Source organism: Aspergillus versicolor (genome assembly GCF_001890125.1).
Source record: "Aspergillus versicolor CBS 583.65 unplaced genomic scaffold ASPVEscaffold_7, whole genome shotgun sequence".
Lineage (NCBI taxonomy): Eukaryota > Fungi > Ascomycota > Eurotiomycetes > Eurotiales > Aspergillaceae > Aspergillus > Aspergillus versicolor.
The window spans coordinates 1,125,248-1,139,790 of record NW_024467530.1 but is presented as its reverse complement, the minus strand read 5'-3'; the positions used below and the strand labels follow the sequence as shown (position 1 = coordinate 1,139,790).

The 14,543-nt window shown below is 48.2% G+C and overlaps 8 protein-coding genes across 8 annotated transcripts; 3 read left to right on the top strand and 5 right to left on the bottom strand.

Annotated features, from left to right (window-relative positions):
• Positions 1-716, bottom strand: ASPVEDRAFT_43783 (DUF4334 domain-containing protein). The gene is made up of 3 exons (XM_040812903.1): positions 581-716; positions 272-536; positions 1-210 (listed from the first exon to the last, which is right to left on the bottom strand). Exons 1-3 carry the CDS (start codon positions 586-588, stop codon positions 49-51), a joined length of 435 nt encoding a protein of 144 aa, XP_040670077.1. The 5' UTR covers positions 589-716; the 3' UTR covers positions 1-48.
• A 232-nt stretch (positions 717-948) lies between these two features.
• Positions 949-2,503, top strand: ASPVEDRAFT_172395 (SDR family oxidoreductase). The gene is made up of 2 exons (XM_040808725.1): positions 949-1,024; positions 1,076-2,503. The coding sequence occupies exons 1-2, from the start codon at positions 994-996 to the stop codon at positions 2,317-2,319; spliced, it is 1,275 nt and encodes a 424-aa protein (XP_040670076.1). The 5' UTR covers positions 949-993; the 3' UTR covers positions 2,320-2,503.
• On the bottom strand, positions 2,473-3,954 carry ASPVEDRAFT_136175 (uncharacterized protein; the record flags this gene model as incomplete). The annotated part of the gene is made up of 1 exon (XM_040807272.1): positions 2,473-3,954. One exon carries the CDS (start codon positions 3,952-3,954, stop codon positions 2,473-2,475), a length of 1,482 nt encoding a protein of 493 aa, XP_040670075.1.
• A 453-nt stretch (positions 3,955-4,407) lies between these two features.
• Positions 4,408-6,675, bottom strand: ASPVEDRAFT_43781 (uncharacterized protein). Its single transcript, XM_040812902.1, has one exon. The coding sequence runs from the start codon at positions 6,493-6,495 to the stop codon at positions 4,732-4,734; it is 1,764 nt and encodes a 587-aa protein (XP_040670074.1). The 5' UTR covers positions 6,496-6,675; the 3' UTR covers positions 4,408-4,731.
• Positions 6,676-6,828: 153 nt separating this feature from the next.
• On the top strand, positions 6,829-8,089 carry ASPVEDRAFT_85713 (DUF92 domain-containing protein; the record flags this gene model as incomplete). The annotated part of the gene is made up of 4 exons (XM_040817734.1): positions 6,829-7,014; positions 7,066-7,292; positions 7,347-7,713; positions 7,769-8,089. 4 exons carry the CDS (start codon positions 6,829-6,831, stop codon positions 8,087-8,089), a joined length of 1,101 nt encoding a protein of 366 aa, XP_040670073.1.
• Positions 8,090-8,217: 128 nt separating this feature from the next.
• Positions 8,218-8,604, bottom strand: ASPVEDRAFT_54503 (uncharacterized protein; the record flags this gene model as incomplete). The annotated part of the gene is made up of 3 exons (XM_040814939.1): positions 8,218-8,370; positions 8,433-8,507; positions 8,596-8,604. The coding sequence occupies 3 exons, from the start codon at positions 8,602-8,604 to the stop codon at positions 8,218-8,220; spliced, it is 237 nt and encodes a 78-aa protein (XP_040670072.1).
• Positions 8,605-9,887: 1,283 nt separating this feature from the next.
• On the bottom strand, positions 9,888-10,286 carry ASPVEDRAFT_135759 (uncharacterized protein; the record flags this gene model as incomplete). The annotated part of the gene is made up of 2 exons (XM_040807239.1): positions 9,888-10,101; positions 10,189-10,286. Coding segments are annotated over 2 exons (312 nt in total), but the record flags the coding sequence as incomplete, so codon positions are not given.
• Positions 10,287-11,508: 1,222 nt separating this feature from the next.
• ASPVEDRAFT_85711 (amidohydrolase family protein) lies at positions 11,509-12,810 on the top strand (the record flags this gene model as incomplete). Its single annotated transcript, XM_040817733.1, has 1 exon — positions 11,509-12,810. One exon carries the CDS (start codon positions 11,509-11,511, stop codon positions 12,808-12,810), a length of 1,302 nt encoding a protein of 433 aa, XP_040670070.1.
• Between the last annotated feature and the right edge of the window lie 1,733 nt (positions 12,811-14,543).

Here is a 14,543-nt window from a genome sequence, read left to right as displayed (position 1 = left end):
ACAAGGCGTACAACTGTACATAGACAAATGCATATTTTGTAAATAAAACTACCGCGTGAGATAGAAGTAAAAGCACCCTCCCTCAACCGCCTTGCCCTCCATCACGCCAGCAAGCACCTGGTCATTGACACGGCGGAAGTGGTCGAACACAGGCCTGTCGTCGTATATCATCGTGGCAGAGAGAACGCCCCGGAACACTGTTTCCCGTACCTTCAGTGTTTAGTTAGCTCAAACAATCTGGTAACCCTTCTTGAAAAGACGAGAGACGAACAGAAGCCCTCCCCCACTGCCCCCAGCTCGCTCTCTGTCCGTTGCGCTCCACGATAACAGGGTCCACCTCGTCGAGGGACTCGAATTCCTTGCCGACCCATTTAATCTCAACCAGCTTGTCGCCGACCGGGTGCCCGGTGTCGAGGAAGCCGCCGCTCCAGCTGCCGATGAGCTCAGAGGGCTTGATCGGGGGTAGTTGGTCGAAGAGGTCGCTGACGGTGGCTGCGTCGACTGTAGTATCTTCAATCAGGGATAGGTATTTCTCGCTGCATTGGTTAGTTTAAGCTTTTTATTAATGGGATGCACATACGATGCCATCTTGCTATGCACGGCCACGATAGGATTCGGCGGGTGATACTGGATTTCGTCTGTAAGCACTGGGAAAAGAGGTATTTATGCTCTAGCTGGGCTTAAAGAATAATAACCACGTAGTCACTGGTTTATGCAATTTCTAATCTCAGGATAGTAGATTTACAAGTCGGAGAGATGTATAGGGCGTAGGGCGCAGCAGATCCCGGCTGGTTCCACGGGAGGCGAATCCGAGATCAGAATGGCTCGAACAATTATGTCTAATTATGTCTTCCATTACCTAGATTGACAAGTTGACATCATTACTATGCATGTCAATTAGTATTTAACTGGTGGGTTATCCACTGCGTCTCATAATACGTTCATGAGGCTGAACACCAAGTAACTCTATCAATATACACCAAATAACTCAAAATGCCCTCTGCAATCGTCACCGGAGCCACCGGTACGCAAATCATCCCCTCCATCCAGAAGATACCCAGTCTAACATTTACAGGCATCACCGGCAGCGCCATAGTCCACCATCTCTGCAAGGACCCCTCCTACACCACAATCTACTCCCTCTCACGCAGCAACCCAGGCTACTCCAGCCCAAAAGTGCAGCATGCAACACTCGACCTCCAAAATTCCGCAAAGGAGATGGCCGCAGGCCTCACAGACCTCGGCGACGGCCCGGAACACGTCTTCTTCTGCGCATATCTCGCACACGACGACCCAGCCGAACTAACTCGCATCAATGCCCGCATGCTGGCCAACTTCCTCGAGGCCCTTGAAATCACGGGTGCAAATAAGAACCTTAGGCGGTTTGTCCTCACCTGCGGGTTTAAGCACTACGGCGTGCATCTGGGGCAGTGTAAGCAGCCGCTACGTGAGGATGACCCCCTCCTGACCGAGAAGAACGGGTGGCCGCCTATTTTCTACTACGAGCAGGAGCGAATTCTTTCATCTGCAGCATCCAAGAGCAATGGTGCTTGGGAATGGGTGGTGACACTACCAGAAGACGTTCTAGGATACGCGCGAGGAAACTTCATGAACGAAGCCACAGCGCTAGGTCTCTACTGCGCTGTGAGCAAAGCACTCCCCGGGAGGAGGGGGGAGCTACCCTTCCCCGGGTGCAAGGCGAACTACTTCGCCTTCAACTGCTGGACGTCGGCGAATCTGCACGCGCGGTTCTGTCTGTGGGCGGCTGCGGCGAAGGGGGCGGGGAACCAGATATTCAATGTGATGAATGGGGATACGGATAGCTTCCAGAACCTGTGGCCGCGGCTGGCGAGGAGGTTTGGGTGTAGGATTCCCAGTCCTATGTTTCCGGGTGGTGGTGTGCCTGGTTCGGGTGGGTTTGGGGGGTTTGAAGCTACGACTGTGCGGATGGAGGGGACTGCGCATCCGCTTAGGGAGCATGAGGGGGTGATTGGTGTACAGGCTGAGGGGGTGCCGACGCTGTTTCTGCAGGTTGATCCGGAGAAGTGGGCGAAGAGGGAGGATGTTAATGCGGCGTGGGGTGAGTTGAGGGAGAGGTATGGTCTTGACCAGAAGGCGTGGGAGAGGGCGACCTGGGACTTTTTGACGTTTGTTTTGGGCAGGGACTGGAGCTGCGTGGGGACTATGAGCAAGGCGCGCAAGTTGGGATGGACGGGGTATGCTGATACGTGGGAGGAGCTCGACGCGACGTTGGAGCAGCTGGAGAAGGAGGGTGTTCTTCCTCCTGTAGAGAAGCTGAAGAAGGATTTCCCTGTTTGATCAAGGCATACTTAATATAGCCCACAAAGGAAACCTAGCCCTAACCTTCCCGCTGCATAACTGCGAACTGCTGTTCCGCATCCAGCAGTATAAAGGCAGGGGACCATATATTCGAAAGTCTTGAATCATAATAGCAAAAGCAGCTAGCCACTTCTAAGCCCCTCCATTCCCCTCAGCATCAACCCCCCTGTATTCAAAATACCGATTCCACTCCGGATCCTCAATCAAGCCCTCCGCAAGCTCCCTCTCAAACCCAATACTAAACTCATGCCCCTCGTCCTCACCAGCCGGGGGGTTATTAGTCCGAACAGGATAAACAACCGTCATACCAGCCGTAACGGTGTCGAATGGAAACCGAAAGGCATGAGGCTTGCCGAATCCGAAATCGGCCTCGCCCGGCCTCGTATCCCGCCAGTCTGTCGTGATATTACTCATGGGCGGGAAACTGTCAGTGCGCAGGAACAGGGCGGTTTTGTCACGGACGGGCGCGATTGCCGACAGCGCGATATCGAGGTTTTCCTCCGTGACGCCGTTTGTGAGCTGTCGGATATACCAAGCGAGCTTTGACAGGGGTGCTTCAGATATCACCTCTTCCACTGTGAGTTGAGGAGTGGGATTCGACGTGCTCATTGCGACGAATACAACATTCCCCTGCATGCGCTCTGGCACGGCTGGACTGTGAAAGCGTCTCCGCATATCGACTGCCTCGCCCCAGAGGAGATGCTTCTGCTTGCAATCTCGGTTGAAGATCTTCGCCCTGTGCTTCGACAGCACCCGCCAGATATACGCGGTGTACGCATCGTAGGTCGAGATCCAGTAGCTTCCGTCCGTGGGACTCGCTATGTTCTTCAGCTCGGCTGCTTTGCTTTTTGGGAGGTGGAATAGTAGCCACTGGCCGGGTTTATGATCGGGATGTTTTAACGGCGTCCCAGGTCCGTCGACGCGCTGGTCCTCGGGTAAATCAGGCTTTGTAACCCTAGACAGGTCGAGACAGTTGGAATCCCACGGTGGAAGAACCAGTGTTTTTCCTTCGTTTTGCGCATTCCAGATCGCCGCGCAATTGTCCGCTAGCTGGTGCATCTCCCCAGCCCACCCCATGATATCGTTGCAATAGTGATGGTGGTGCATCATAAAGATTGCTCCGCCGCGGATAAAGCTTACCTTGAACGCAGAGCCCTTGGGGTGACTCTCCGGCTGAGCCTCTGGCTTCTCTCCGTACGTCATAGGAGGCACACTCCACGTATTGACATCGCCGAGAGCTTGCGAGACGAAATGTCTTTCCTCTAGCTCTTTGAACGATGGGTACAGCCCCTCATCCTCAGGACCGTCAAGCCACTGGACATGGAACTCGACGGTACTTTCCTTCTTCTTGTGGAAGCACAGTCCGCCTGTACCGTCAGGGTGTTCCTCAAGGACTCCGCACAGCTGGCGGCACTGGCTGAGGGTTACTTCGAGACCGTTTTTGAGCACGGGGATGATCTGGGGTTTCTCGATGTCTGGGAGCTTGAAGAAGAGCGCGTAATTGGTGTATACCTGCCCGACGCAGTAGTCCAGTGTGGAGAGTTTGAAATATTCATCTTCCGGGTCTGATTCCCACCCTGTAGGGCGGAGTTTGTAGATTTCTTGCTTGACCATTCTTATCTTGCTGTCTTCGCAATCCGTATGGATGGGGGATAGATGCGCGTAGGCTCGTAGGAAATATTCAGACGGCAATTCAGAAAGGAAAATAGGGAAACGAATCCTTTAAATGCCCTGAAACGTTAGGCCTCCCACCTGGCTGGGTGGGTACTTCATCCAAGCAGTCCAAGTGCTTAGCGTGCGGAAATATCATGATTAGAGCCATTCATATATCAAACCGTTTGAGGTCGGCCGTCTTGGGTCTCTTTACTAGGTCAGGAATAGCTAGGCACCCCGCGCTTGCATTAAATAGCGAATTGATGAAGAATGTGAGAGGATGCGTCGTATCTTAGTATTCTCCTGCTTGTTAGCTACCATTTAGGGTATTCCTCTATACCAATCGCTGGCTGTCTGCTGTGTGTACCAAGTTCTGGAGTAATACTAACCAATCTACAAAAGGCCCAGTATAGTACGGGAATAAAACAGTACCTGCATTCCTTTTTCAATATGTGGTAACTACAGTCTCCAGTGTTTCCAAATGCTTCCATGATGCTTCCCAGTTTACCTCCTGAGTTGGAGTGGCCAATTTAACCCTAATTTAAGTATCCCAGTGATCTGCTAGAGCAGATGGTTTTGTCTCTGAATGCAGCGGGCTGCTGTTTTTATGTGAGGTCTGTTCCAGTCCAATCTTGCAGCCACTACCAAATCTAGATATAATTTAATAAAATCAGAGTCAGCCACGACACCCTAAATCACCTCGGGCGTTGTATATGGTTTAGGGCTTGTAGAATAACTCTAAGTAATATCAACATTCTGGTCTATCCAATCTTCGACATTAGTTCGTGAAGCTTCGTCACTCCTTCCTGAATCTTTGTTTATGGATAATTCATCATCAGAATCATCAATACTAATCCACTCATGTATTTTTTTCTCGTTTAGTGGAAATCCTTCAACCCGCAGCCAGCTAAAGATACTTCGCGTTGCATTTTCCGATGCTGACTGCTCCCCATGGTCGAGAGCTTCGTAGTTGATTGTGATATTTGGCTCCACTGGCGAGAAAGCTGGCATAAAGTCAGGCTTGGCCATTTGATATACCACGCTACTATTTCGGCAAGTCCACTTCCAGCCTGCGTATTGAAGGCCATGAATGGTACAGTTTGCATGCAGACGGACATCAATCTCAGTGTCTTTAAGAGCTGTGCTACCAAACGGCGTCCACGGACATACAGGCCAGCGAGTGTGATGTTCCTCCTGGGTAAGATAGAGGAGTCGACATTCGTCGGAGCGCAGGATAGACTCATTTGCTGCTGGATAGATAGGCTCCTGCATAAATGATTGTATAGTTCCAGACCACGCCGCGGCATGTGGCTCTGTGGGTATTAGTCCAAACCGCCCATCTCGTAAGACATCCTTATGAATGCCCAGGATTACTCCTCCAAGCCAGAAAAAGGCGAGATGCGGGACTCGACTCATTAGAATGTGAGTGAGAATGCGATTATCTTCAACAGAGTTTAAAACAGCAAACATGGATTGCAGCCATGGGCTTACAGCATTGCAAGCTATTTCAGGCTCATAAAAGACACTTGACAGTAGGGAATGGATTCCTCTAGTGTTGCAGCTCAAGGTGAGAAGTTTGTCCAGATTATGGTCTTCCTGCACCCAATCAAGGTCTTTGCACTTTAACCCCACGTTAGACCTCTGGGCGTGGCTGAATTTTGGGCCTGGTAGGACTATATCTCTTCTGCCGCCATGCAAGAGTGGAAGAAATAACGCCGCTGATAATGCAGCATAGCTTTGGTCTATAATGTCATGCAGAGTGCAGTAATCGGATAGGAAGCGAAATGCAGTCGCAACTGATACGGCTGTATCTGATAAATAATGGCTTTTGTGATAGGAGAGGCTGAACTTCGGGTTTGCTGGAAGAGATATTGACCAAGGGGATCGAAATTTAACGTTGTTCAGGGTAATATAAGCTTCCCAGCCTTCTCCAGGAGCTAAAATAGCAGACCACCATCTTGCTGCATTATCATCAACAGCACCTATATCCACCACAGCAGAGCCTCGTTCTCGGGATTCATCACTGTTGTATGCTTTGCTGTCGGTATATTCGAGTATGGCGTCGGGCATGAGCTGAGCCCAACGTGCTGAAAGAATATAACTCCACGCAAAAATTAGGATAGAGATGTGATTTTCCTCTGTGTTAAACCATTTCTGATGGCTTTGGTCTAGATCTGTAGATATACTGACAGGAGTTGGAAAGCTAATCGAGACTGGAATCTGAAGATGTCCTTCTAGCGGAGGTATATCGCAGGGCTCGTGTGATCCTTTCCAGTTCGATATCCCACGAGCAGAGAGATAGTTGTAAGTGAATTCCAGATCCAAGTTGTGTGGAAAATAAGGATGGTGTCGAAGTGCTGGCTGGATTTTGAAGCAGCCCTGAGTAAAGCCGGATCTTTGCGTAGCACGTATATAAAGGCTTTGCCAGGTGCGAAAGCCTTTTTCGTACACAGCTTGGCGTTCTTCAGCACCAGCATCGGCGTCCTCCATGGAGAAAGTCATGATGCGAGTAAATGGTGTGGGTTGGATGGCAAGCCATATATAGATGAATTGCTGGCTAGTGTGTCATTTTGCCGATTTGTCCCCTTCACCCACTGCATGTATGCTTGCAATGCCCACATAAAATCCTCTGTAACCTCAATCTCCCAGGAATTCCAAAGATAAATTCTTGATGAATTGTTGAGAGTTGTTGATGAAGTCGGAGGACGGAGATAAGCTGCCTGCTTAGTGATCCACAGATCGCCGGAGCTTCGTCCCCACAGCTGTCACACCTCAGCTTGAATTTCATCTCACCATGCTCCTTTCCCCCTCTTTCTTTGCAAACCACGACCAGCTATGAAGCCCTTCCTCGCCGTCCCCATCATCGCGGCCCTCCTTCACCGCGCGTGGTCTCGCAAGTCCCTGACACCGCTGGGCCTCGCAGCTGCAGCTCTCACAGCTGTCGCGCACGCCTTGAATCCCTGGTCCCTGCCGCTGTTCCTGCTTCTTGTCTTCTACCTTGGTGGAACCAAGGCAACGAAGGTATACTCACCTATCCCTTGATTTCCAAACATTTCTGACAGATACTGCTAGGTGAAACACGACATCAAGGCCCAGCTTACGCTCTCAGCGACCGGCTCCCACGGCGGCGAAGGCGCGCGCACCCACGTCCAGGTTTTCGCAAACTCAATAGTCGCCAGCGTCCTCAGTCTCGTCCATGCATGGGTTCTAGCGAATAATAACGCGGTGGATGGTCCGACGGCGGAATGTTTCTCGAATGGTCGCCATGCGGCGGATCTACTTGTTGTTGGAATTATTGCGTATGTCGCGGAAGTACTTGTACTGGTTGATAGTGTGCTGATTGCTGGTTTTAGGAATTATGCTGCGACGGCGGCTGATACGTTTTCGTCTGAGCTGGGCATTCTTTCGAAATCGCATCCGCGGCTTATTATCTCGCCTACGCTTCGGGTTGTTCCGCCAGGGACGAATGGTGGTGTGACGGGGACGGGTATTCTCGCTGGTTCATTTGGTGCTTTTACGATCGGTCTTACGTCTGCTGCTCTTCTACCGTTCTGCAGCTCCTTGCTCGACACTGTGCAGGACAGGGTAATCTGGGTTGTCGCGATGACCGTGTGGGGAACATTGGGGAGTATCCTAGATAGCGTGCTTGGCGGACTACTCCAGGCGAGTGTCGTCGATAAGCGGAGTGGAAAGATTGTCGAGGGGGCAGGAGGGCAGAAGGTACGGCATCATCACCTACTCAACCTACTCATGCCGATCCATCTAACAAGTCAAGGTCCTTATTCATCCGTCGTCAACTACACCCGGAAACGCAAAGGACGTCCTCCCGCCTTCTGGGGGCACGACAGGCGCCCAACTCCGCACTACAGAAGCCGCGGCCAACACCGCCGCGCTCAAGGGGACTAGGGCTACTCGGACATCGGCAGGGACAGACGCAGGCGAGGAGGGGCATCACGAAAGCCGTCGTGTAGAAAGCGGAGTGGACATTTTGGACAACAATGCCGTGAACGTGCTGATGGCGCTGACTATGAGCGTTGGGGCTATGGGAGTCGCGAGTTATATATGGGGTTTACCGATTTCCGAGATGTTGGCTTAATGAACTATTTATATTGAAAATAAAGGAAACTGAACGCTCTCCACAACACCACCCATCTCAGGTAAACAACCATCTCCGATAAACAAACTGATCGCATAGACATGTCATGATAAGAAAGTAAATCAGATCTATTTCTTAGGAACCTCCACAAAACCCGGGAAACAATCCTGCAGCGTCTTGCTATGCTTATTCGCCGCATGCTCCGTCAAGGCCGGGCCGCGGGTTGTCTTGAGGAACGTCGACCGGCAGACCATGCACATGATGTCCTTTGCAGCCTCATTCTAGAAGATGTCAATAAACAAGTAGGAGCGCTGTAGTGGCAGTAATGTAGTGTGAGACGTACGGTCTTGAGCTGCGACTTTCCAGTGCCCTTGGCGTCTTTGGCGTTGCGCTCGCGCTTGGAGGCGGCCTTTGCTCCCTGGGTTTGAGTGTTAGTGAGATGGATGGGATGGAGAAGCGGGTACACCCGATAAGATGTGGGCTGGGCTGTTGGGTTAGCAGCTTACGTTTCCCATGGTGGTAGAGTAAGTGGAGGATGGTGGTGTGGATAGATGATTTGAGACGAGATGAGATGTGGAGGTTGAGATGAGATTGAGAGAGGCTGAAGTCTGCTTGCTGCGGTCTGGGGATATTTGAGGGGTGAGTTTTTTTTTCCCTCTTTTTTTTTTGCTCATTTCTTATCGCGATTTGCCCCTCGGAGCTATCCCGCTTTCTGTCTAGTCAATGCGGGAACGTTGATTGTTGGTTGGCTGTGCTTGTTCCTGTCCTTGCCATACGGAGTAACTGTGAGTGACAACGAAAAGGATGTTGGAGATAGCTGGCTAGCAGCCAGCCTTGCAAGGTTTTTGGTCTAGCGGTCTAGTGTTCTGTCAGGTTATGAGCCCTTTCATGTACCTATAATTAGTATTATTCCTACTATTTTAGGAAAAGCATGCCCTACTATAAAGAACCCTGTTTAAACCGGATAAATTGAGTTTATAAGGCAGTGACTATAAGTCTTTGACTACTACCTATTCACTATTAAGTAATATCTAGAGGAAAGAGTTGCCTATATATATATATATATATATAGAGCTGATCCCTGGAGATAAGAAATGTATCCTTTCAACTTTCATGAGCCGTACCCTAATATCCCCACCTTTGTTGATGCAGGCCCTCTCAGCACGGCAAAAGGTGGTAGTACTTAGGACATAGAAATACAGAATAGAGAGCTAAGAGCTCGGGTGGAGGACCTGGAGAAACAGTATAAATATCTTTCTACTTTTAATATCTATCCCTGACTAATTATTAGGAATAAAGCGTTTACGAGGTAGGAAGTGTTTTCCTAGTCAGATATTCTGATACTAATAACCCTCAAGCTTAATGAAAAAAACCTGAGAACGTACCTTGAAGGTGTCCAAATATGGATGGAACAGGCCTCAGGCGCCCTACACAGCACCTGGGCGAAATAATTAAGTTGGCCGCAGAGTTAGGATCGGATGCATGATGTCGTTGCTTGGAGACTTGTAATTAAAGTACATAGCTAGTCTAGCAAAATAACTTCATCGAAATCAAATATCATGACAGTCCGATAGGAAGCAGGCTGTGATCGCTTTCTTTGTGATCTTTGTAGTTCTGTAGGCTGTACTGGCACTATCTTAGATTGATTTTCTTAGTTTGCAGTGCTACACAGGCTTCAGACACAATTATACTGTTGTATGGAGAAATCAAATAGAAGCATCTACAGCGGCATTCTCAACCTCTAGCTAGTTGCTTGTAATTCGTGTAGTAGTACCACCTTTCAGTCCTCCCTAGTAGATCAACTTAATGTATAGTCAAACCATGCCAAAGCTTGCGTAAAAGCCTGCTCCTTTGCAAATTTGACACTGCCTTGGTCAAGGTCTCCGCGTATAGCAAAGCCATGGGAAACACCACTAAAAAGGTTGAGTTGGAATGGCTGCCCAGTGCCAAGCAGAGCATCCTCGGACATATGGCGAAGACTGGTAGTGAAGATTGAGTCCACCTCTAGAAAACTTTGATTACCAACTTGTTCTTATCCTCATTGGGCATGGAGAAGGCGGGTCGAAATTGAGGTTGAATATGTATAAGAAGGGACAGACCATACCTGCAGCAGAAATAGAGACGGCGCCTCAATTGCAGCTAGGTCCTGCAACGCGAGGAAAGATGGATGGGCAATATATCCTGAATTGACTTTACCACTCTTTAGAAAACGAACAACGTACTAGGTAGCCAAGAATTAAGCAGTTAGCACAGCACTTTGGTAGCCATTCAAAACAGATACGCGGAAGAAGATACCTTGCCACCAAAGCAGTAGACCTCGCCAGGTTACCCAATACCCAAGTGCCCAAACCCGTTCTTGGTGTGTATTTGGGTCCAGGATGCCACCTAGGAGTCGGTTCTGGGTATTTAAATCTAGTTTCAGGGTACGCGTCTAGGTGTCTGGGTACCCAAATGCCCAGGCAAACAGGATAAACAGGCTGAACAGGTGAAGGCTTGTGGCCTGCACATTTTATACTAGCTAACTCTGTTCAGTATTAATTACAAGAAGTCTAGTACAGTAATACTCCAGCCATCTCAGAGACTATAGTATATAAGGTAACTTGGCTTATTTAGATAACGTAATTCCCGGTCGGTTCGTGCAACTCCAAAAAATCAAACCCTACATGATTAACTAATAGGATTTTAATCTCAACCAGAACTCTATAACCATAAAAGTAGGCTATCTGAGAGACAGGAAGATATATTAATAGCATGGATAGTATTAATTAATATACATGGCGCTGTCCTAGGGCACTTTCAAGTATAAGAGATGGCTAATATTATCCTTAGTACTAATTCTGTCACCCCCCTAAAGTCAGTAGGAAAGAACTGGGTAATAAAGTTTACTAAGTATTGCCCGGAGATTAAAAACAGATTTTCTAGAAAGATTCATTACTAAAGAGCACTATATAAAGATCTGAAGGTTATTAGTACTTTTTCGACAAGTTACAGAGGGTTAAAGATCAGTATAGTATTATAGATAAAGATATCTATAACTTTAATGAAACTGGGTTCGCTATAGGACTTATTACATGATAAAGCTTGGGCCCATATCACTGCCGACAAACTCCTTTCGGTTAAATTGAGTTAACGACCTTCAAAAAAAAGGACGGTCAGTCGTAATCGTATCCTTATCCAAAAACTATAGAGATCCTCCCCGCCCCCTACGTGACTCCAATTTTTGTAGTGGAGCCACCAAATCAGCTTTCCAAGAGACCTTTCGGGTTGGAACAGGCCAATGAAGTTCCTGAAGTGAGGAGCTTAGCCTGAGTAGATGGGTTTTGCTAAAATCAGACCAGGATCTCAAACATAACCTCCTGTCACACTCCATCTCCTCCGCACTCTTATCGAGTTACAGCGGCCCCTGTTCTGCAACGAAAATGGAACATCGCAAATATCGGCTTGTGCTCCGAAACGCACTGCTCATTCCCATAGACTCATCCCAAGAATCGTCATTTACTGCAAACATCCACGTATCACACAGCGGCCACATAGTTTACATCGGCCCAGAAGTTGCCCACGACGGGGATGCCGATGCTGTTGTCGACGCAACAGGAAATTGGGTTCTACCAGGGTTTATCTCTGCTCATAGCCATCTGTGGCAGAGTGCCTTTCCTGGTCGGGCCTGTGATGAATCTGTTAACAGATGGGCGGATGATATCTATAAGCATGCTGCGGGCCTAGGAGCAGATGATTTCTACGAGCTAGTGCGTCGCGGCGCACAATCGCACTTGGAAAAGGGAATCACGACGGTATTCAATTTTACGTATTCACCGAATTTTAAGGATGGGAAGTCGGATCGAGCCCAATTCAGTGGTTCGATTGACGCTGGTATTCGCTTTATTCATGCGTTCAACATTGGTGCAATTAATAAAACTTGGTCGGTTGACCAGGCGGTTGCGCGGACGCAAAAATTCCTTGACTGGACGGCGCCTTACGAAGAGACGAGCCAATATCTTGGAACCGCTGTGGCAAATCACGGTGTCACCTATGACGATAATAAATCTATCCAGGCAGAGGCCGAGATAATGGGGAGGTTCAACTTACAAGGCCACCTCCATTACCTTGAGAGCCCACTACCAGATGACATCCGTTTCGAGCGCTCCCGTTGGCAGTGGCTGAAAGATGCTGGCCTGCTAAACCCTCGCCTGATTCTTGGGCATTTTGTACATCCTACTGCGGAGATGGTCAGCGAAGCTGCTATGGCGGGCGTCCGGATGAGCTGGAATCCGCTCTCGAATGGGCGACTAGGGTCCGGAATCGTGGATACTCCAGCGTACCTCCAGAAAAACCTTTCTATTGGGCTCGGGGTAGACGGCGAGGCGAGCAGCGATCGGTGTGACCCATTTGAAAATATGCGGGCGGGCCTATACTCAGTTCGAGGAATGTACAGGAACCCTAAGGTTCTAGCGCCGTATGATGTTCTGTATATGCACACCCTCGGCGCCGCGCGGGCCCTCGGGGTTGAAAATAGAGTTGGGAGCCTCACTGTTGGGAAATTCGCCGATATGGTTCTCATTGAACCGCCAAGGAGTATACGGCCGGGTGATCCTGTCTCGACGGTCGTATTGTCTGCGGGGATTGAAAATGTGAAGGAGGTTTTCGTTGGCGGTGTTCCAATCAGCTCGAAATGTTGTGTTCCCGGAAGGACATCAAGTGAATGGTCCGCATGGAAATTCTAGTACAATAGACGAGAGGGACCCAGATATTTGGACAAATATTGAGTTGACATCTAAAATTTGTAGTTTTCAAGTCTTGCCGAGAGCACATTACTCTAAAATATAGTGCAGCGGCCAGCCTCCAGTTCTCAAGCCGGTAATGAGCGCTTATGCTATGATAGGTAGCAACTGTGCGGCGGAGGCTGATCCGGCCCTCCCAGTGTGTGGACTTGTTTATGAATCAACCAGGGTCTGCATACGGACGAGTTTATATTTCTATGAGCCATATAAGGCCTTTACCATAAGCTCATTTCTATTTATTTTCTATTCGGTCCTATACAAAGTAACCCAAGTCTCATCTCCTCAGCTCTAGAGGGATCACTTACCACATTATACTGATAATCAACTTCATGAATATATTTAAGCAGTAATGCTATAACTGCCGCGTTCCATCCCTCTATAGCCCAGTATAGTATGGTATAGTTAAAACTGTCCGCTGCGTGTATATTATAATTTTTTTAGAGTAGTAGATCAAGTGCTCCTTCTAGCCCTAAATATACTACCAAGTAGAGACTTATTACTTCTCTTTGAGGCTGTGGGCAGTCTAACGGCCGTGATCTATTAGCTAGTAATACTTGGCTTGCTGCCTTAACCTTTGCTCTTTTGCTAAGGAAGGATATGACCTCACCACTTGTTTCCAAATCCTTAGAAGCATGACACCCCCAGTTTCGCGCCGCGTATTCATAAAGCGGGTTTGATATACAACGCGCTTCAAGCTCCTTGTTTATTAAGCAGTACCCGCTTTCAAATACATCAAATATAAGATATATAACACTGGTTGTTATGATACTAGACAGTGTCCCTGGAAACCACTCTTCTAGATTTTTCTTGAAGAATTCTTGTATGGTGTAGTGGACTGGACGGATTATATCGCTTTTCTTGTTAATCATGACCAACCCTATATATAGGGACTACAAGATAACTATTGGCGGGTGGAATGTAGTCAGCATCCAGCTTCGTGGTGTGTTTTCTGACTGTAAGTGCATGTTGGAGCTCTAAGATAGAAAGAGGCCGTTTCAAGTGGACGATCCAAGCGAGAATTTATCCCGAGAGTCGGGTTCCTGGCGTTCAATTCTTTTCATGGCTTCTTTATATATCTTATCCAATGCATCCATTCCCTTGCAGAGTGCCCGCAGAGCCTCCTTGATATATCCCTTTATTGGCTTGGAAAGAAGAGTATCTGTGTGTAGCGCAACGAGCAAAAACCTGGATAGGCATTACTTAGGCTTCCTTTCAAGTCTGTCAGAAATAATGTATATTCTATCAGCAGCTCGAAGCATATTAGTCCTGATCATGTCTTGGATATCATTATCTATATGTCAGGATGACATTCACGCGTCAAGTATACTAGTATATCTCCGTAATTCACAGAGATCATTAAACATGGATTTCTATCAAAAGTACTTGCAATACCATCATTGAACCTAGAAGTCGCAAAAATATTTATCCCGGAATTCTTTTGGAGTTAGAAGATTTCCTTTAGGAATTTTGCTCTACCATCACTGGATTTATTATATCTGTCAAGTGTATCGACGATGATGAAGACTTTTAGATAGGGAATAGCTACGGAATAAAGGGTTTCCAAGATATTAGCAAATAATAGGTATGTCTAATTCTTCTGATGTCAGTTATAAAGTACTATAACTGTTCCTGGTAGAGGAGACTAGAGCTGAGCCAGCTGCTTTAGCAGATTCGCA

Coding starts and splice junctions, on each gene's coding strand:
- ASPVEDRAFT_43783 (XM_040812903.1), bottom strand. Junction 211..271: donor GGCAGTGGGGGAGGGCTTCT/GTTCGTCTCTCG, acceptor TAAACACTGAAG/GTACGGGAAACAGTGTTCCG.
- ASPVEDRAFT_172395 (XM_040808725.1), top strand. CDS start 994: ATGCCCTCTGCAATCGTCACCGGAGCCACCG. Junction 1,025..1,075: donor AATCGTCACCGGAGCCACCG/GTACGCAAATCA, acceptor TAACATTTACAG/GCATCACCGGCAGCGCCATA.
- ASPVEDRAFT_43781 (XM_040812902.1), bottom strand. CDS start 6,495: ATGACTTTCTCCATGGAGGACGCCGATGCTGGTGCTGAAGAACGCCAA.